General features: G+C 38.7%; 1 protein-coding gene across 2 annotated transcripts in view; it reads right to left on the bottom strand.

The window, feature by feature from the left end:
* Positions 1-22184, bottom strand: part of LOC115424714 (neuronal acetylcholine receptor subunit beta-2-like) — a 31668-nt gene extending 9484 nt beyond the window's left edge. The window contains exons 1-3 of one of the 2 annotated variants that reach the window (XM_030142127.1): positions 22180-22184; positions 13880-13955; positions 1372-1517 (exon numbers count right to left, since the gene is read on the bottom strand). In XM_030142127.1, the coding sequence (XP_029997987.1) occupies positions 1372-1517; positions 13880-13955 (222 nt within the window). In that variant the 5' untranslated portion in view covers positions 22180-22184. Of the gene's footprint in view, positions 1-1371; positions 1518-13879; positions 14535-22179 lie in introns of those variants that run through there. The other variant, XM_030142120.1, reaches the window with a different exon arrangement.
* Positions 22185-22627: the final 443 nt, after the last annotated feature.

The raw sequence follows: 22627 nt of genomic DNA, 5'->3' as shown, positions 1-22627 counted from the left end.
CACATTTCTTCACATTCAGTGTGAAGATAACACTTTTCCAATGGAAGATGTATTTCTTTAGACTTTTTGACTGTATGTTGGTAAAGACTGTGCAGTATGTTTAATTTATCCTTTTACATGTTGCATTAAAAATAAAAATCAATTGGAATGAGATCTGGAAAAAAAAAAAGGGTGAACTGATACTGTGAGCTACTATAAAATAAGTAGTGAAGGTAACAGAAACACAGCAGTTCTTACTTTCATGTGAATATATATTAAAAACATAATTAGGGGTGTCACACTTCATTTCTGCCATTATATCCTCTTGAATCCCCCTAAATTTAATACACTGGACCTCAACATAAAGTAATTGTACTCCTTGGTTACAGTCATTTTCGAAAATTGACAAATCCAATTTATTACATTAGAGGGCTCTCAACAATGGAGATCTGCACTTATTTAACACATCAAAGTGTGTTTGCAGATCTCAAAGAGTACTGATAATAATAAAAGGCTGTAAAAGCCTTTAATTGGCTCCAGAAGGAGCTCATAAATTGCCTCAAGTGATATCACATGAGGTGAGTCATAAAACTTGTGTTTAGCTGCAGCAGGAGACTATAAATGAAACAAGTGGGACTGTACAGTTAGTGTTCTTATAGAACCACCTCTGTCTGTAGCCTACCTGTTATCTTTGCTTATGGCAAGCAGCTTGAGGATTTAAAACCACTAGAACACATCAGCAAGTCTTAACTAATATATAATACCAAGAAGAATAAAACAGCATAGAGTTGATTATTTTTGTATGGTCTACGTACGGTGAAATACAAATATAAAACACACAGCCTGCATGCAAATGAAGACCCAGTTTCCTTAAAAGCAATCTGCAGAGAATGCCTTGAAGCTTTAAGAGATGTGTACTGAAGTTGACAAGTACAGGTGACTTTTAGGTTTGTGCTATTTTTCACAGACCTACTTTATGCATGATGACCCTGCCGCAAACAGATTTAAACTAGAAATGTATAGAAAATAAGAAACAAGCATCTCCTTTTTGCAATAAAAATAATAATAATAATACATTGGATTTCTGTTGCTAGCGCCTTTCATAACATCCACAGTGTTTTACATTATTGGTCCATTATTCATACACACACATTCACACACTGGTGGCGGTAAACTACATGTGTATCCACAGCTGCCCTGGGGCAGACTGGTGGAAGCATATCCGCTAATCTGCACTAAACGGCTCCTTCGACCACCACCGAACATTCATACCCATTCATACAGTAGTGTGTGTGTGTGTGTGTGTGTGTGTGTGTGTGTGTGTAGGTGTGTGTGTGTGTGTGTAGGTGTGTGTGTGTGTGTGTGTGTGTGTGTGTGTGTGTGTGTACTCACCACACTAATGAGTTGTGACAGAGACACCTGTATGGAGATGGTGACCTGCTGACTCTTATTGACCGCTGGTCTGATCAGTTTATTGTAGCGTTCTGGACCCAACAGGTAGTTTACCAGCCTCTCCTCTGCATTCTCTGCCCTGCTGCCTGAAACAAAACATGAAACAAATTGTATTAGACCCTCCACCCTCTTAGGTCTTCAGCAAACTTTTAAGAGATCAGCATTTATAGTCAAACAGAAAGGGTTTTTTTTTTTTTTTTTTTTGGTCTTTCACCTGATCTACGCAGATGATTAATATGAAAATCAACATTTTGCAAAAACATGTCATAATATTTCCAGGCAGAAGTCATAATTTCAGGAGAAGAAATTCATAAAGAAGAGGAAATATGAGGAGCAGTGAAAATGAAGGATTAAATAGTAATTAAATAGTACTTTAAGTTCCACAAACAGCAAAATACTCAGTGTTTTGGATTCAGTGTAAGTTGGAAAATGTATTCGAACTTCCACCAGAGCTGAGCTGGTGATCTTTTCTTATAAAAATACCAATTTTTACTCTGAAGAACTGCAGAATTTTCTTTGTAATATTATGACCAGTGCGAGCTCATCAACAGGGAGCGCCCCACCTGTCTCATATCATGAAGAAGACGATAGGAATCACAAAATACTTACAAAAACATTATTTAAATAAACGAGATGATACAGCCCATGAGTTCTGTGTGTAATCTACATTCAAGTGTAGTTTAAAAATGTTTCCAGTTTAGTGAGCAGTCAAGTGACATGTTTCCTGTTTGGGGCAAAAATCTGCACCTAAGGCTCTCCATTTACCAGATAGACTCTGGTCTGAAATGTGCAGTAGACACCCTCTGACAGGACAGCCATGAGCACAAAAGTTTGTACCCAAGCACCCCCCACCGGGGTAAAAGTCATATCCAGAAAAGAATCAAGACCTTCCTCAGAAATGCAACATCACAAGATCGTCTAAACCAGGGGTGAACACACTTTTTCGGCTTGTGAGCTACAAGACAAAATGATGAATGCCCACTATATCCACTTCCACTAGTGGCTGGATAGCTCAGTGGGCGACACTATTGACTTCAGTGTGGGAGACTGGGGTTCAATGCCTGACAGGAGCTGAAACAGCAACGTTATTCTGTACCTTCACCCCTGCTCTACTTGTATTGACCAGACTATAAATGGAAAAGACACTTACTAGGGACATGCCTGACTTTAACTATAGAGTCATAGAAAAATGTTTGAAGGATAGATGAAAAATTTACATATAAAAATAAATGACTGAAAGCACATACTGAGTATTTTTATTTTGATTTAAATTAATATTTTAAAATAGTGGTACATTTGCTTTGGTGTCTCCTAGTGTTGATATGTGGTCATAATGCATCCAAAAATTGACCTAAAAATAATTTCACCAGGCGCCACTGAGTATGACATTATTTTCTAAATCTTTTTTATCATCAATATGCCACTAATCTTCCTTGCATTTTAGTCTCATTCATCTCATAAAAAATTAGAAGACTTTTTTTTTCTCATTTTATGGTTTACAGCCATTTAAGAACATGCATTAAAACATGATCAAATCAAATAAATAATCAGTAAAGATGGGTGTAAAATACAAAATAGTATGTTCAATGTGTCATCTTGTTTTAAGTGATAAAGAAGATCTAAATTTGCTGTAAATGTGTAGCTTTTTTTTTATAGAAAATATGAGCAAGTAAATCACAGGAACAGATAAGTCAGTGCATAACAGGAATAATAAAGCCATATTTGAACAACGCTAACCTTTACTGAACAGATGGACTTGTGTGTAATGTACCATTCTGCTTGGAAGGAGCACAGTCAGGCATTAATAAATGTCATAGGTAAATAAAGACCACAACGTAGTCTTTTTCCAAATAACAGCGTCTGGGAGTGCGATCTCCTGTGTCTGTGACATTATCATTGTTAGTGCGTGTGTTGGAGTTTGAGGCATGATGTTCACATTTACCGGTGTATGTTTTCAGTGTCAACATAAATGATGAGCAATAAACAAGCTGTCTGTGAACAACAGTAATTGACTAAAGGGCGTTAAAAAAGAGTCACGCATTCTTTTTAAAATATGTATACAGTATCTTTCTATGTGTGTGTGTCTTATGCTTTTACTGCAGGGTTTTTAGCACAAAAGAACAAACAAAGCCCAGTCATGCGTCCGTCCCTATGAGAGGATCCCTGAAGCTTTGTGTTTCCTCAGCCCTAAATTATTGGTTATGTAAAAGTGATGGTGTAAATAAGTGAAAAGTAAAATGGTTTTGACCCTCTCTCACGGCTTCCACAGCCATAACGTCCACATTGTCAAACAAAACTGACAATACTCCTCTGTGCCACATGAATGGTCTGTTTTTGTAAGATTACAGGCAGGAATGGATGTGTTTGTTTAGTTTTTTTTGTTTTTTCCCCCAATCAGCATCCAGTTTCTGTGGGTTTCGATGTCAGTGCAGCAGCACAGCCTGTTACTGTATATTTGAGCATTTGTACTGTGTGTTGGTATGATTACCAACTGCTCACAAAAATAGAAATGTCTAAAAGGCAGTTGGAAGACAATGGACAATTAGTGCTGTCAAACGATTAAAGTTTTTAATCAGATTAATCACAGGGTTGCTGTGGATTAATTTCAATTTACCGTGATTAAATATCATTCATTTTTAATCTATATTAATTGTGTTTCATTCTGCATGAGCAAACAGACTCAAGAAAGAAGGGACTATATATGCACTTCATGTTTTTGTCACAAGTTGGGCGACATGTTAGCCGTAGTGCTAGCAAAATCCCTGACTAACATGATTTGCATTAATGTGGTATTTTAAGCTGTAAGTGCTTCGGTGAAAAGAAAACTCCTGCAGAGTGTGTATATGCTTTGGGGTTGTGACCCCGTGTGGGGTCGCCTGGAATTTCTAGTAATTAATCCAAAAAGACCCCAAAACTTAATAATAAAAAATATATGGTGAGTTGAGAGAGACAATCCCAACACATAACAGACATGACAAACTGTGAAGCTGAAACTGAAGCACTGTGGTACTGTTTATCTTTCAAATGTTCATTGTGGTCGGTTTCAGATGCTGCAGCTCTTTCATAATTCATAGTTTGAGTTCTTGTTTGTTCAGTATTAATTGTCAGCCTTGTAAATCCAAGCTGGACTGACTGTACATATCCTGACCAAGGAAAATAAAATTCTCACTTTGTGCAGTAATCTACACCTGGCTTTTCTGCTTCCGTCCATAATAATATACATTATATAGACTAAATGTTATCTAAAATTAACGTTTATTTCCAACATAGTATAGCAAACTATTACATGATCAAAAACAAATTATTTTAGCAAAAAAATTTCTCCATTTTGAATGTCTGGGCTCACCAGAAACTTGTGACGTTAGAATGGGGTCACGAGGCCAAAAAGGTTGGGAACCTCTGGTGTAATACTTTATGTCGGTCGACTGTTCCGTCTTGTTTTTTGGGTTTTTTTTTTTTTCCTCATATTTCCATCCAGAGGACCAACATGCTGTTTAGCATCTTCCATCTTTATGGGTTGGTTCTGCTGCCTGTCACTACCGAATCAACTGCCCATTTGGGCATGCACGTTAACTCTGCTTGGACAAACTGGCTGAAATGTGTTGCCAGAGATGTTCAGAATCAGTCTGCACTGTAGATGGGTTGATTGCGTTAAAATTTTTAATCATATTAATCATGATGATGGATTAATCCACACTAATGCATTAATTTTGACAGCCCTAAGGAGAATATAATCTTATACCTGTTCATCATTACAGGGACAGTATTGTTATTACTGGAAGAATAGTGTTTGTTAATATTGATGTTTTTAAACCTGCTAAGTGCATACTTAATAAGCATTAAAATAATAAAGACTATGGAGTGTACAGTGTTGACTTTGCAGAGGAGAAAGTAGGTTGAGCCTGGGGGAAAGGGTGCATCATTACTCCTCTACAGCAGCTTTAATATTATTATCTTTACTGTGGGGGTGATAAAATATGGGCTATGAAGTGATGAAGTGCAATGTATTTGACAATCAATATGACTTAAGAACAGCATCAATGTCCAGATAGACCATCAAAGGATAATAAATTAAAGCCAAGTTCTTCAGCAGACCCATATTGTGTTTGTCAGTTCAACATCTGACATGTCAGTAGCACTTCTGTCCTGCTAAAGTTATGTTCTTTTAAATGATGCAATCACAGATCAGATTATGGCTGTTGATGCACCAACAATCCTACTATATAATGCATGTTCTGTGTCCATCCGTCCAATCAATGTCGATGTTGCAGCACAGGAGGGCATTTGTACAGATTTTCCTCAGCCTTCACAGGCCTGATCACCGCCAAACACGCCAAATGAATAGAAACATTACCTGACTATCTACTAGGCACAATTTCATGTCCGTATTCAAATGTTGTGAGGTATGTTGGGATATTTTAGCCTCTCATGCTATTGTACAATGGCATCATGGGTACAATGCCGCTAGTAGGATAAAAATGCAGGAAACACCTCCTGAATTATTTTGCATTCAGTCTGTGGCTTATGATTTTTCATTTTCATCTTAATTTTGCAATTTGTAATCCATGTCATCTATGTTATTGTTTTGTTTTTGGTTTTTTGAAGGTCAGGTGTGCAAGATTGAGGGTCATTAAAGAGGGAAAAATAATATTTGTAATTATGGTTTTTAGCAGTTTTATCAGACACCAAAATGAGAATTGTTGTGATCCTCTTACTATTAATATCTATTTACCGTACAGGAACATTACATACAAAAAATTCACATCCAAAATAGGTACATATAGGTCAGTGGCAGCAGCTCGTCTTTCAGAGAGGGGAAGCTAATTGTCGGCTTTCATCAAAAAACATTGTCAAGTTATTTAAACATAAATTCGGCCCTCCGTTCCTTTATAAGAAAATGGTCAGCGGCCTTATCGTACCAAGTGGGCGTCTTTTCCAGGGACTTGACCAGTGTCCTCTGAATGTCCAGCTGAGCTGGGCTGCTTAGATGGCCTTGGCCCATTGTGTTGTGGGTGTAAGACTGGAGCCTTTTTAAACCAGAGAAGCTCCTTTCTAGACCTGCACATGGAGCTCCAATTGGTGCCACTAGTGACAACAGTTAACGATATTAAACTCAAACAAGAAATGATTAAATTATGTAACGGAAACGAGAAAATGTTGAAATTATGTTAAATTGAAACAAGGAAGTAAAATGAGTGTGTTTTCTTTACAGTACAAGAAATGAACAAGTCATTTCGTAGTGGTTTCTCTCTCGATTTCACAGCACAATGTGCAATGGTATTAAACTGAACTCTCAAGTGAAGGAGTAGATCTCAAAATAGTTGTCAGTCAAACAGGATTCAGCTTTTCGACTGATCCTACAATCAACATGTGGAAGTTCAGCATCCAGCCCAGTCGAGCTCCGCCCACAGCTCCATTCACCCCCAGAGACGCTGAGTGTCCGGGGGTGGGACAACATCATGGCATTTATCCAATTACCGTCCAGTTTTGAGGCAGTGAAAAAAATTGTTCCACTCAGTCCCATTGAAGTGCATGGGCGCTGAGCATCTACGGGTAAATGCACTGAGCAGAGATCGAATGAGAAAACAGCGCAACGGGAATGTATGAGAAGTGAACAACATCGAGTCCATTGATTTGTGATAAAGCTGATTCTGAACAAACTCGTCTGTGAGATGAACATGTTCTAGCACATTTGTAGTCAATGAAATGTCAACACAACTAGGGCTGGGTAAAAAAAATCGATTTAATCGACTTTGGATCAATTTCTTTTTAATTTTGTGTAATCGATTATTGGTGGATGAGATTTTTTTTCAGAGTAGGACCGCAAGTAAATGACTCGGAACCCGCCGACGCAGGTCTCATGAGCTCCTCGCAGAGGAGTTCAAGACCAACCAAATTTACATCTTCAGGGATGTCACCGAGGTAGATGGTGATGGTCTTGGTGATGGTCTTGGTCGTGCTCATGACGTTTCTGGCGCGGGAGGAACGCGGAGGAAGGATGGGAAAAACCCCTCTGCAGGAGGTCCTCCCGGCCTCAAACTCAAACCCGCAGTGTGGAGGAACTGGGCGGTGGAGGCGGGTCGTGGAAGCCAGTCATTACAAAACTATTAACCTGGATCACCTGTGGCTGAGTGCAGAGTTAGAGGAATAGTAAAGCGGAAATCATGAAGCTCCGCCCACCCTCCCCCTCCAGTGAGTTTCTTGTACCAAGGGTTCAACATGATTCTGTTTCAGGGGGTCAAATTGGTGTCAGTGCCCCAGGGTGATAGTAATGTGCCTTAAGGCTGGAAGCACCAGTTATAAAACAGAATGAAGATGACGAAGAAGTCTGTTCCAATCCACTGGAGAAACATGGACATGTTTGTGTCCTGTTCATTTTTTCAGAGCAGATTCATCTGTTTACTGATGCAATGTCAGATTTATTTCCTTTCTAATATCAATATTGATTCTGTGTTGCATGGCTGCAGTAGTCAAATAATCAAGTTACAACTCAAAATTGTACTTTGGTATCACTAAATGAATCTGAATCAATCAATTAATACTGAATTGAATCGAATCGCAATTAATGGATTCAGAACCTTATGAATCGAAATCAAATCGATTAAGGAAACTGGCCATGATACCCAGCCCTAAACCCAACCGTACATATTGAACCATTTAATTTTTGTAATTTTAGAAGAAGCTGAGCTTCCCTTTGAGAAAATCGCCTCTGATATACCTTCATTCTCCTGTCAGCGTCCTTGACCACGATGCTGATGAAAATCTGGAGTTGGTCCCCAAGTTCCATCAAAGGCAGCTCACTGCTCCTAACGTACTAAGCAATAATGCTAATGCTAGGTACTGTTGAATTAAGATGTGTAAAATGCAGAGACCAAATTTTCCTATGTGGAAAATAAAGTGATTATAATAATAGATTATAATATACTAAAGTGAATTAACCTTTAACCTTAAAATTAGACAGGGAGTGGGTCACAGTCATGAATAGGATATTAGAACTGGATTCTAGACTCAAAATAGCAGCTGTTCTTATAGATAGATATCCATTTGTTGGTGAATAAGCCAAAAAAAAAGTTTCTATTTTGCATGTTACTGTCCAGTGCACATGCAGACTGTCTACTGTCCATGCTGGTGCTTGACCTGCTGCCTCCACCCACAGCTTTCACACCAACAGATGCATCGACTATGGGGTTACGTTTGGCTCATGACGCAGCAAAAGAGATGGTGGTTTCACTATTTATTTACATACTATATACAATAAAGTTAACAGATCTGTATTCAGATTGAGGTCTGCAACAAAACAGTGAAATGGCTGGATGCAGCATCGGAGAGTCCCGCTGGAATGAGGAACAGCAGATCTTTTAAACACCAGTGGAAGCAGCGAGCCCAGATGCCTCCAATGAGCTGATAACTGCTCCCACCTCCTAGTACCTGGACACAAATGTTGTCATGGCAACAGACTGACTCACAGGCCATGGCAATGGTGGCATTGATATTACAATCCCTTCTTTTGGATCATTAGAAGGATTCATACGGACAAAACCTCTGTCAGAAAAGTTATTTCTGAACCTTTTTTTTTTTTTTTTAACAGATCATCATTGTAATGTGTGGGTAAAATGCTTTGGGAGGTACAGGGACTTTTTAACTGCAATACAGCAAGTTTCCATTGAGGGAACTGATGACAACTCTACTGAGTAAAGGGTTAAAGGTTCATTTGATTTAATATTCCCATAGGGTCTCTTCATCTTACCCATCCAAATACAACACCTAGCATTAGCAAATAGCATTAGCACTTAGCACATTAGGAGTAGTGAGGTACCATGATGATGCTCTTCGACCAGCTCCAGATATTCATCAGTGCCATAGTCATGGCTGACAGGAAAATTAACCTAAATATACCTGCTTTTGATGATGCAGCCGAATGTTTTTCCATTCACTTCATATATTGATGTCCAGCCCCAGTCCACCATGTTGTATAGACGTGTTACTGTAGCTCCAAGCAGGATTCCTGTTCAGTTCTAATTTTTACAGCATTACCAACATGTTCTAAATGTGAATATGGAGCAGAGTTATTAACGTAGTCCAAAACAGACAAAACAAAGACCGTCTCTGGTGGGGGCTTTCATTTTTCTCTGCCACTATGTATGGCTGAGGTGAGGTTATTTAGTTTGTTCTAATCTGCAAAGTCCCTGAAAGATGTCACTAAATATTACACATCTGACGTTCTCAAAGGAAGCAAAGCGAAAACCATTGTGCCCATGTAAATACAACACAAGCAACACAAAACTGGAACTCACTTCTCACCCACATTAAAGATATACAAACACACTCTACTTTTACAGCCACATTAAAAAACATGGTTGGCAGACAACTGCACCTGTACACACTAACATATGACTGTGTGTTATTTGCATCATGATCATGGAGGCTGTCTGTCCATATGTGATGTCTGTTTGCATCCCTGTCTGTGATTATGTGCTGATGTGATTATATTGTATGTTCTACTTTTGTATGTTTGGATTATATGTGCTGGTTCTGTATGTACTGATGCTTCACTGTTCTCTTTCCTCTTTTTTCTCTTTGATTTATCTTGTCTCTTCGCTGTCTTAACTCTCTCTTTTTCATTAATGTGCTGTAATATATGTTTTTTTAGGGTGCTTCTTGTCATCAGACCGGGGACTACAGCAGGATACTTGCCATGTTGGCTAAAGCTGCCCTTTTTACTACTACTGATGCAGTTAATTAAATGGGATTGTCCATGATATAATAAACTAATAAACTAAACTAAACAACGTGTGTGCTTGCAGAGCTTTTTTGAACTACTGGGACAGATCTACATTAGATCCCAATTTGCTTGCACTAATTCGTGTGCGCAATCTAGAATTTTACACATATCTATGCTTACGTCTCAATTTGTTTTTTCCATCATTCCAAAAACGTTCACACAAGGGTGAAAAATGTGTTCTCTGCATCTCGTTTCATCATTTCAACTGCAGCCACGTGTGCGCAATTACACGTACAAACTGTTTGCACCTCCCTTTGAGACGTGTTAAATATGGGCAAAATTGCTTTCGGGTTTGATACATCACTTTGCGTGTGCTAAATTAATATATTTACATCTTCTCCACCCAGCACACGGACAATTGTGTGTAAACGCCCAATATTGCATATTCATTGCGTCAGACGTACTAACTGGATGCAGACGCGCCATTTTGCACCTTTGAAAGACACAACCCTTAGTGTGCACTGTTAGTAAATGAGTTCATACATTTTTTTTGCATATGCAGTGAGTTTTCACATGTTTTAATACACGCAAACCTTTCGTAGATCTGGCCCACTGTCTCTAATGTGGGGTCGTTCATGCTTCTTGTCTTGTTCAATCTCTGTATTTCACAGCAGCTTCGGCTCATATGCTGAGGTTGAGGACTGGTGCCAAACATTATAACATAGAACAAGGTCTGGTCAAACCTTCAGGTCTTAAGGGAAACACAAACACTCACAACAACACACTGAAAGACAAGCAGAAGTGCAGTGTGCCTTCTCAGAGTATTACATCAGTTTAATAATTTAGGCCTAGATTTCAGGGTATCACTGCCTTGATGGATGTTTCAGAATAATGCCTGACTATGTTTCCTGTCATACCTGGTCTTTGTCAAAGGGTCCAGTTTGTGTTTAAAGCAGACATAGACAGTAAATGTTTAGATTTTTGTTTTTCTTCAGATTCTAGTGGGAATGGTCGTTACTTTTACAACAAGAATGAACGGCACAACACTCAACAAATCCTGAATAGAGGTCAGGCTAATAAAGGAAGCGCTTCTTTTAGGACCAGAATGGAAGACAGGACGGGGCTTTCGTGGCAGTGTAGGTATAAAACAGTCCCTCTGTAAATTATTTAATGTGCCCATCGCTTTTACGTACAAGTATTTTAAGAGTATGAACTACACACCATTCTTAAAAAGGACTTCTCTGTAGCCCTTGTCTTCTGCATTTATTTATTTCAGTCTGAAGAACAAACACAATCCACAGATCTATCCAGTCCATAGATCCAACAAATCACTCCATGAGAATGAAAATTTATGATACAAACTTTGCTAATTAAAATAATTAATTTGTGGGGGTAGGCTGAAGCTTTATGCTTCTTCTGTTTACCTTTTATACATTATCTTAAAGCACACCTTCAACTTTGACAAACTGAACATATTCACACACCAGCATTGAAAACATTACACACTATCAGAATGTTAAAATAAATATTACATGTTACACACAAACGTAAGACTTAGAGTTCATAGATCTATTAACAGTCATAGTTATAAATGTTTTTTTTAAGGTAAGAGAGAGGTCCATAGTTTCAACTCATCTGTGCAGCTGTTCCACAGATCTACTCCTGACAGTCAGACAGGATTTCATCATATGTGTTCCAGGGCTGTCAAAATTAACGCAGATTAATCCATCATCATAAGTAATCTGACTAAAAATTATAATGCAGTTAACCCATCGACAGCACAAAATGACTCTGAACGTCTTTGGCAACACATTTTGGGCAGTTTGTCCAAGTAGAGTTACTGTCGTGCATCCGCAAATGGGCTTTTGATCCAGTAAAGACGGGTGGTGCTAAACAGATCATTGGCCTTCTGGATGGAAAATTTGAGTACAAAAAAAAAAAACAAGACGGAACAGTCAACCAACAAAGGAGTTTTCTTTTCACTGAAGCACTTCCAGCTTCAAACGCCACATTAACGCAAAGCATATGTTAGTTGGGGATTCTGCTAAGATTCTACTTTGGCCCATCTTCTGACAAATACGTTAAGTGCAAAAATATTCCCTTCTTTCTGATTCTGTTTCCTCATGCAAAATGAAATGCGATTAATATAGATTAAAAATGAATGATATTAAATCGTGATTAGTCAAAATTAATCCACAGCAAGATTTTTTATCTGGTTCAAAATTTTAATTGCTTGACAGCACTAATTTGTTCTAAATGTTTTCTTTGTGAATATTTCAGCCCTTCTAAGATCCTATTGACTGCCTCAAACTTGGAACATTTCCTGGATTGCTTTTGACAGGAGGTTATTTATTCATTTTGAACATTATTTTATGAGTGTTTAGATCGGATAGATCATAGAATTTTAGTGTTTTGAGGCTAATGAATAATTCATTAGTTGGCTCTATGTATAAGTTGTAAACATAATGGCCCTTATGGCCTTTTTTTGTAATGTATAAATTGATCTAGTACTTGATTTGTATGCTTTGCCCCATACCTCAGTGCACTAGGTTATTTAAGGCATTACTCAGGAGCAGTACATTAAGAACAAGCTCTTCCTTCAGATACCCAAAGCTTCTTATCAGTTCTGACCTCTCTTTAGTACAATAGCTAAACATGGTCTGAACAGGGCAAAGATTTGTATCTTCAAACCAAAATAGTAAATTTATTCTTAGGTTCAAACTATGGGTCCAAGAGGCTTTTGTACATCTGGACCAGATGCAGCTTCATGTGGAAGTGAAGATTTGAAACATTCTGGGGGGTATTACAGATACATTCAGATACCCAAGACAAAATATGACCCTTTTCACCACTTCTGATGTGTCTGACAATTTTCCTGAGTTTTTGATTGTTTACCTCTTCAAAAATTTAATTCAATTTGGGAAAAAAAATGCATTAATAATAATCCCTATTGTTTCAATTGGGCTTTTACACAGTTCTTGGTGTTTATAGCCTAATGAGGAAAAAAACGCATTTAATTTTTTTACTGTATCCCATTGAGGACAACGTTATTTTTATAAATGTAGGGTTTTAAAAATCTGGAAAAACAGTTTTGTGCTGATTTTATTGATTATTTTGTCCTCACTCCAAACAAACATTCCAATAGGCTAACTCAGGACCATGACATTCACTTAGATGTCTTTTCTAGTTTCCATCAGCTTTTTAAGTTTAAAGAATGAAACAAGTGGTGCACATTTTTAGACACAGACTGAACACCCATGTAAAAATTAAATAATTAATATGTGGACACAGAGCTGTAGTCTGAACCCCCTCAGAACAGTTCTGTGCTTGAAGACTTCTCATTGTGTAAATGAATTAGGAGCTCACAGCAAAGATGCAAAGTCGAGTCTCATTAGGTACTTTCTTCACTGAATTAAAAGTCGGTATCACATCTGGTTGTGCCACGTTTAGTGTGAGCTGCGCATGATTTGTCAGAGAGCACTTCATTCAATCACCATCAATGGTTAAGTGACAAACTCTCCACTACCGTTCAACGAGCCCCTGTTCACAGAAGGAGAGAGAGAGCATTTCTATCATTAAAACCAATAGTCTTTATCAGCACCATGGACAGCGTCTGAGTTGAAGCGAAAGCAGTGGTTCAAGTTCCCAGTGTGAGCTGTTAGAGCTGAACACAAAACATATGCGAGCATCACCCTCTGAAAATGTCAAATATAAAACACAACTCACTTGAAAGAGACAGGACGAAGAGCAGGAGTAAGGTTTGGCCAGTCATGTCCTTCCTCCTGGGTAAACTTAGAACCATCTGAAACTATCCTCCGGAACAAAGAACCCCTTATTCCCTGAGTCAGGAATAGAAAATGGACTGTTGGTCTTCCGTCCTTTCTTAAAATTCCCTCCTCTCTCTCCGCTGGATGCACATGCCTGTTCGTTTGTTTGTTGCAAAAATGGGATGACGGCAAAAATACGCAAAGAAACTTTGTTTACGATAAGAAGCGTGTTATTTGAACAAACTGTTTATAGACAGCATATTCACTGGTCATAAACCTGCAAACACTGGGATGCGCGGTGCCGATGCGCGGCTCCACAATCGCCGCGTCAGGCACAAACCCGCCAGTGTGACATTTAAAAACAGCCCTCGATCCAAATCCAGCTGTCCAAACGCATCCCAAAATAATGCTAAACAAAGTTTTTTGTGGACTTGTACACGCTTGGATTAAGATTGATATTTCCTTCTTTTTATGAAGCGCCAACAAGTTAGTGCGTTCAGGAACTGCCGCCGCCGCTACTTCTGCTGCTGCTTCAGGCGCATGACGCACAGAACACGACGGGACGCATGGTGGACACCGGTACCGACTGGCCCTACAAGTCTACCAAGAGGCCAGTGAGTTTACCATGAAACTCTGTGTGGTCCCGTTGGACAGAAACCTAGAAGAGGAGGAGGAGGAGGAGAAACCTGAGAAGGAGGAGAGGAGAGGAGGTGTGCGAGCTCCTTGAGTCCAGAAGGAAAGGGGTTCAGGTCAGGACCTGGACTGATGGGTGCTCAGCTGCCAGTCCGCCTTTGCGTGGCCTCTGTTTGGCCAGAGGGTTAGACAGCCTCCGACTGAGACCATCAGGTCCAGAGAAGAGGACCCATAAGAGACCACATCTAATGGACTCTTACTTATGCGAATTTACACAAACATGGTTTACATGTAAACTATGATGACGTGAGATCTGATAAAGTCCCATCATGCAAAACCAGGTTACGCTTGTCCCTGTTCTTTTCTGTCCTCATGATTACCTCCGCCAAGGAGGTTATGTTTTTGCCAGGGTTTGTTTGTCTGTGTCTGTTTGTCTGTCCGTTAGTGTGCAACATAACTCAAAAAGTTATGGACAGATTTTGATGAAATTTTCAGGGTTTGTTGGAAATGGGATAAGGAAGAAATGATTAAATTTTGGTGGTGATCGGGGGTGGGGGGGGCCCACGGGGGGGCCCATTTCCAACAAACCCAGAAAATTTCATCAAAATCTGTCCATAACTTTTTGAGTTATGTTGCACACTAACGGACAGACAAACAGACAGACAGACAAACAAACAAACCCTGGCAAAAACATAACCTCCTTGGCGTGGGGGGGCCCCCACTGATCAGCCTTGGCGGAGGTCTGCACTCTCCGAGTGCTTCTGGTTCGTTTTTACTTTCTATAAAATGGGCCACATATATTTAGGCTTAATACATCATTTAAGCCGTTTGCATCCTCATCACTAACATTAGAAATAGTGTTTTCTACTGACGTATGAATTATATCATCCTGTCATGCAAGGCATAGACTAAACTGCCCACTTTACAAAAAAAAAAAAAAAAAATCTTCAAGATCACTGAGAACATTTTCAGGAGGTGACAAATGTTAAAAACACATCTGTGAAAACTGAAGAATGCTTCAACCATCCTACTTGGTTTGTTTTTTGTAAACATTATCCTGCGTGTCACCTTCTTAAAGTTTAGCTGCAATATTTGTCCAGCATTACATGTGCCAAAAAACATAAAACATAAAAATAATAAATAAAATAAACAACAGACTGACTTCATTATGTAAAGTTATGCTTATACTGAAGCTTCAGTATTCATCACTTGAAGATCTAAGGCTAATATAACTCTAAATTTCCACCTTTTTAGGTCATTTAACAGACCTGAAGTCATAATAAAATTGAATTGAGTAAAGTAAACTAACATAACCTAATCTTCTTGTTGGTTTTGTTTAAAATTTGTCCGATGAATATTCCAAAATTTTAACATGCCAGGCTTCTGATAAGATGGAAAATATGTCAGTTCAGCAATTTGAGGCCAAAATGCTATCAGATGACAGGAATAACCCAGTACTCTTAAACCCTTCATATCGGTATGTAGCTTTTTCTCTGGTTCCAAGTTTCTCAGCTCATGAACTAAAAAAAAAAAAACAACAATGGGAGATCCCAAAATATATGAAAAAAGGAAAAAAGGTTAAATAGGCCATTACCATAATGTTTACATTACAATGGATTCTACTGTCAAAAAAACTGAATGAAAAACCTACAAACAGAAACATGAAACAAACAACTCAGCTGCAAACCTACACAAACACATAAATAACAGAATTTTCAACTTATATACATCATGTTGTTTTTGTCTTGCTTTTGGATATAAATCCTTTTCAAAAACCCATTCTTCTGTTTAATTAGAAAAATAAATTCACATATAATATTGTTATGTATTCCACTCTGATATTTGGTGACCCAATAAAAATAACTCTGTAATAATATTATGTACCTCTGTCTCACCAAGCCTAATAATAGTTCTGTTGTTTTATGCATATGGGTGTTCTTTGTTTTTCTACCTACGTGGGAATTAATGCCAAGAGTATTTTTTTCCGTCAGTGTGGGTGCACATGACCACAGTTTGCCATCATAGTAAGAGGAGAGTCATGTTGTGTATCACTCTATGGAAGAAGTCACCATGAAAAGTCACAAAGGCTCGGGTGTGAGAAGAGTGCACAAGAAAAGATATGAACAAGCTGCACCTCTTGTAGAAATTTCTGCTTGTCTCATAAATAATCCATTGCAGATTCAGTGGACAGTGAGCAGGGATTGCTCTCAGGCGGAGGGGGTGGACATGTTTATTCTATTTACCTGATGGAATGTACAGCGCAGTAATAAGATATTAAAAACTAAATATCTTAAAAGAGACAAAGCAAGATCTTCTAAAATAATCAAGCCTTTTTGTGATTTTTTCCAGAACATTCACTTTCACTATCAGTCCATGGACTATATATCAGCTGTATCAGCAGAGTCATGACTCTCTGGTATTATGGAGAACAATTCACATCCTCCGCACCTTCAACTGCAGACTGAGACCACCAAGATGTACCGATGCAACTGCTCTATCTGCGGCCGTTACTCTGTGTCTAACCTCCCTCATTTCAATATGACAGAAGGACGAGGATTGTCTGTTTCCCCTTTGTGTCCTTTAGGAATGTGTCCTCAGAATGTCACATTATAAACATGAATAAAATATAAACATGTGAATAATACTGTCATATAAATTAATACAGCTATTTTACTTTCATCATCAGTATAACAAACATTACTATTGTGAACACTGCATTACAGCTCTTCAATAACATGATTTTTTTTAACTGAATCACCTTGGATCTTATATACATGCTCTAATTTTATGCATTTCATACCTCTTATTATTCTACATACTTACTATAGACTGTAAATGAATTATAAACAAGTGGTGCCAGGCACAACGAACCCTGCCCCTTGGACATATTTTGCCCCTTTTTAAGTAAATGGGAAGATTTTAACAATTCATACAAAATTTGAACTTTGACTTACTGTTCCCAAAATGTCATGAAATGTATTCTGGGTCAGCGGCAGTCTATAAAGTTAATTTGGTAAGAATTCAACCAATAGTTTTGCTACAACAGACATGTGAAATTTCACCCATTATAAGTAAATGGGGGGGGGGTTAAAAATTCCTAAAAAAAATTTAACTTTGACCTACATTTCCCAAACTGTAATGACATTTAATCTGGGTCACCGGCAATCTATAAACCAAATCTGGTATAAATTCAACCAGTAGTTTTGCCACTGGAGTGTTAACAGACAAAAAAACCCAACAAACTGAACTAAAAACCAGAAAAGCACTCAGAGCGCAGACCTCCGCCAAGGCAGATCAGCCCCCCCCCCACCAAAACTGAATCATTTGTTCCTTGTGCCACTATTGACATTTCCTGAAAATTTCATCCGAATCCGTCCATACCTTTTTAACTTATCTTGCTAACAGACAAACACACAAACAAACAAACCCTGATGAAAACATAAACTCCGCTGTTCCTTGACGGAGGTAACAATACCCCTTGCCTCCCCTTCGGGGGGTGGGGTAATAAGGCCTCTATTATGATACCCACTGGCCGTCGTGAGGCCTCTAGTTTGATATTTTTGGACATCTCAATCTCGGACAGAGGGTGAAGCTGAGGAAGAGTGAGGAGTGAAACTCACCAAGACAATGCTAACTCATTGAAAACCCCGACCACATCAGCCATGTTATTTCAGCTGCTTCATAAGTCTTCACACACAGAGCTTTGCAGTAGTATTAGCAGCAGAGGCGATTTCTCAGACTGCAAAGGAGGCTCGGCTTCCCCTAAAATTACGAAAATTAAATGGTCAAATATGTACAGTTGTGTTGACATTTCATTGACTACAAATGTGTTAGAACACGTTCATCTCACAGACGAGTTCGTTCAGAATCAGCTTTATCACAAATCAACGGACTCGATGTTTTCACTTCTCCTCCATTCCCGTTGCGCTGTTTTCTCATTCAATCTCTGCTCAGTGCATTTGTCCGTAGACGCTCAGCGTCCATGCACTTCAATGGGACTGAGTGGAACAGTTTTTTTCACTGCCTCAAAACTGGACGGTAATTGGATAAATGCCACGATGTTGTCCCGCCCCTGGACGCTCAGCGTCTCTGGGGGTGAATGGAGCTGTAGGCTGAGCTCGGCCGGGCTGGACGCCGGGCTTCCACGTGCTGATTGGAGGATCAGTCGAAAGGCTGAATCCCGTTTGATTGACAGCTGTTTTGAGATCTACTCAACAACTCCACTCAACTACTTGACAGAGTTCAGTTTAATCCCGTCACACATTCTACTGTGAAATCGAGAGAGAAACCACTACAAAATTACTTGTTCATTTCTTGCACTGTAAATAAAACACACTCATTGTGCTTCCTTGTTTCAATTTAACATAATTTCAATGTTTTCTTGTTTCAGTTACATAATTTAATCATTTCTTGTTCGAGTTTAATATCGTTTTGTAGATAGTTAAATCAATCAAACTGTTGGTAGGTTGGAGTGAACTAGCTATCTAGCAAGGTGCACATGATGGCAGACAATGCTACTGGAGCAGAGGGCCGAATTTATGTTTAAATACCTTGACAGTTTTTTTTTTTTATGTAAGCCGACAATGAGCTTCCCCTCTCTGAAAGACGAGCAGCCACCACTGGTTAGCAGTAATGTTAACTTCACATCATGTAAAAACAGACTAATTGACACTATTTGAGCTGATTATCAGCATAAATATCATTTAAGAAATTGCGCTACACAGAAATTCACAACCCTAATAGTTGTCACATAGCAGGAAACAGTCTATGGAGACCAAACCAGTGGTAGTACCAGGCTGTAAACATGTTCATTCCAGGAGTAGGCTTAAAATTTGAATATGATGAACTATGAGTGGCTCAGTTTTGGAGCCAGCCCTCAAGTGGTCATCCAAGGAACTACAGTTGTTGACACTTCAGTCTTGACTCTGTATTTCAGTCCCATGGGTTGGGATTTATCTTATCTTATCTTATCTTATCTTATCTTATCTTATCTTATCTTATCTTATCTTATCTTATCTTATCTTATCTTATCTTATCTTATCACCATTGTTAAACAAGGGCAGCAAAGAACTTGCCTGTTGCTGAAATGATCCTCAACAACTTTTATTGTTCTTTTATTGAAAGCCTTCTTACTTTGTCTTTCATTTGCTGGTTTCTTTTCCTGTCTTTGAAGGACAAAAACAAACTGCAGAGCATTGTTAAAACTGGCTCTAAAATCACAGGTGTCAAACTGAGAGACCTCCACTCTTTCTGGGAGGAACAGATGCTGAAGAAAGCCAAAAGCATCCTGGGTCAGCCCCACCACCCTCTGACTCCTGAGTTTGTCATGATGCCTTCAGGACATCGTTTTTATGTGCTGGTATGGAAAATAAAATCGCTTTTCCAATTCTTTTGTGACCTCAGCTATTAAATTGCTAAATTCTGTTGGTGGTGTATTCTGAACTTATTTGTATTGTAATGCATTGCTTTGTGTTGTTGGTTGGGTCAACTTGATGAGTTCTACTTGTGAAATGTAATGGACTGACACACTGTATGTGTTTGTGTGCATGCGTGAGAACTGCTCTGAGAAATGCTGCCAATGAATTGCCCTCTGGGATCAATATAGTTTTCTGAATCTGAAGTAAGCAATAAATAGATCTAAACATCGAGTGTCTGGTGGGAAATGTTGGTTTTCTTGGTTATGATCATTAAATTATGATAAGTAATTAGATTTTTTTTTAAAAACAAACAAAAAAACAAAGCAGTGAGATTCACCTCAGTGACATTAAGGGTTTGAAGGGTTTAGAATGTGTATAAATCCTTCACAGTCCAGGCCATAACTAACACATTAGTCCATTGCACGGCCCACTGGAGATTTCAATCTACCATAATGGAAGTGTGTGTAGGCACAAGGGTGCCAGAGCTTTTGGCAACACACAACACCCTCCCTCTGTCTGACTCCATAAGGGTTTGTCTTTCTCATACAGATATGTGCAAGTGGAACACACTGTGTAGGATGTGTTCTGTAGAATAGGACTAATATGTCAAACATGATGCACATTTAAGGAGATACATGGTTAGAGCAACATACAGTCACAGAAAAAATTATTAGACCATCAAAAGTCCTCAAAAACAATGGTTATGCAATCAAATACTAACTCCTGTGTGTATCATGTGACTAAAACAGACAGAAAAGAAAACATGGAATGCCTAAAAGTACTGTTTTTGTCAGTACAATGCCATAGCTACTGATGTAAGGACAGAAGTGAATTTGGTTATTATCAAGAAAACATGGAAAATGGATAGATATCAGCTCTGAAATTAAACTACCATGAACTATTTTTGTTGTTATCATCATATTTGTCCAAACAAATGTACCTTTAGTTGTACCAGGCATTAAAATGAACAAGAAATTGAAGAAAACCAGGGGTGGTCTAAAAATTTTTTCCATGACTGTACTTTTGTTTTACATCTTCATTGAGTATTTTAATTGTACTGTTTATTTGTACTTCACACTGTAACACACTTTGTGACTGTGTTAAAAGTGCTCTATAAATAAAATTTACTTGATTACTTAATCCTGATACCTATGTGCTGAGTGCACATGTTGGAAAGAGGGCAGAATTTTCAGCAAACAACCTCACTGCCTGTTCATAAACTAATACACACACTGAGCTGACTGTAGAATATGAGCCGCTACATTTAAAGTTTTTCACTCGCTCTGAAATCAGGAATGACAGGAGGGTTATTTCACAAAACCTAGTATATATTGATAGGATTTTCTTGTTATTCTGACTGAATTTACCTCTGATTTAGTTACTTAGAAACAGTGTTTGGAAAGGAAATCACTTCTGTTCCAACTTTTTAAGTGTCTTTCTTTTTATACACATATAGGTTCACTCCTTTCAATGGCAGAGAAGCAAAGTATCAACCAGTCAACAAAATATTCTTCTATTTAAAGGTGCATATGACTTTCATCGCCAATTTTTCATCAAATCTGTAAAACCTCAGTCATAGCCTAAGTATTGTGAATCTGTAAGTCATTCTGTGATTACTCACCTGAATCTCTTGCATTACGGTGAACACTTTCGAAGTGCCATCCACCATAAATAAAACGTGTGTTTACAAACAGAGCAAGGAGGTACCTCGGGCATCTTCAGAATTTTGTCGCAATGTGGAAAAGGGAGGTTCACGCAGCTGCCTGCAACGGCAGCGCGACCATATGATATTATATGGATGAAACAAACACGATGCGGAAACGTCTGAAACATGGAAACGGCTGGAGGAATATGCATAGAGGGAAGGGAGCTCCTGCCGTTTCCGTGTCGTGTCTTTGGCAGCTGCTGCTGTCAGGTGGCTGCGCAAACCTCCGTTTCCCACAATGCATGTTGTGACAAAATTCCGAAGATGCCCGAGTTACTTCCCAGCTCTGTTTGCAAACACATGTTTTGTTTATGGTGGATGGCACTAAGAAATTGTTCACCGTAATGCAAGAGATTCAGGTGAGTAATCAAAGAAAGACTTACAGATTCGTGATACTTAGGATATGACTGAGGTTTTACAGATTTGGTGAAAAACTGGTCACGAAAGTCTCCCACACCTTTATCACCAACTTTCGTCACCAATTTTTCATCAAATCTGTAAAACCTCAGTCATATCCTCAGTATCACAAATCCATAAGTCTTTCTGTGATTACTCACCTGAATCTCTTCCCACATGGTGAATAATTTCAAAGTGAACTCCACCATAAACAAACCATTTGTTTACAAACAGAGCTGGTAGGTCAGTCAGGCATTTTTGGAATTTTGTTGCAACGTGCACTGTGGGAAGCGGAGCTCCAGCCGTTTCTGTGTTTGTTGCCGCTGTGGCCATAATGTGGCTGCACGAAGCTCCACTTCCCACTATGCAAGTCGCAACAAAATTCCGAAAATGCCAGGCTCTGTTTGTAAACAAATGCATTGTTTATGGTGGAGTACAATTCAAAATTGTTCTCTGTGAGGGAAGAGATTCAGGTGAGTAATCACGGAAAAGACTATGATGAAGATTTATGTTACTTAGGCTATGACTGGGGTTTTACAGATTTGATGAAAAATTG

This window comes from Sphaeramia orbicularis, chromosome 1 (genome assembly GCF_902148855.1).
Source record: "Sphaeramia orbicularis chromosome 1, fSphaOr1.1, whole genome shotgun sequence".
In the NCBI taxonomy this organism is placed as follows: Eukaryota; Metazoa; Chordata; class Actinopteri; order Kurtiformes; family Apogonidae; genus Sphaeramia; species Sphaeramia orbicularis.
The sequence above is the reverse complement of the archived record's forward strand: the minus strand, read 5'-3'. Positions and strand labels throughout refer to the sequence as shown.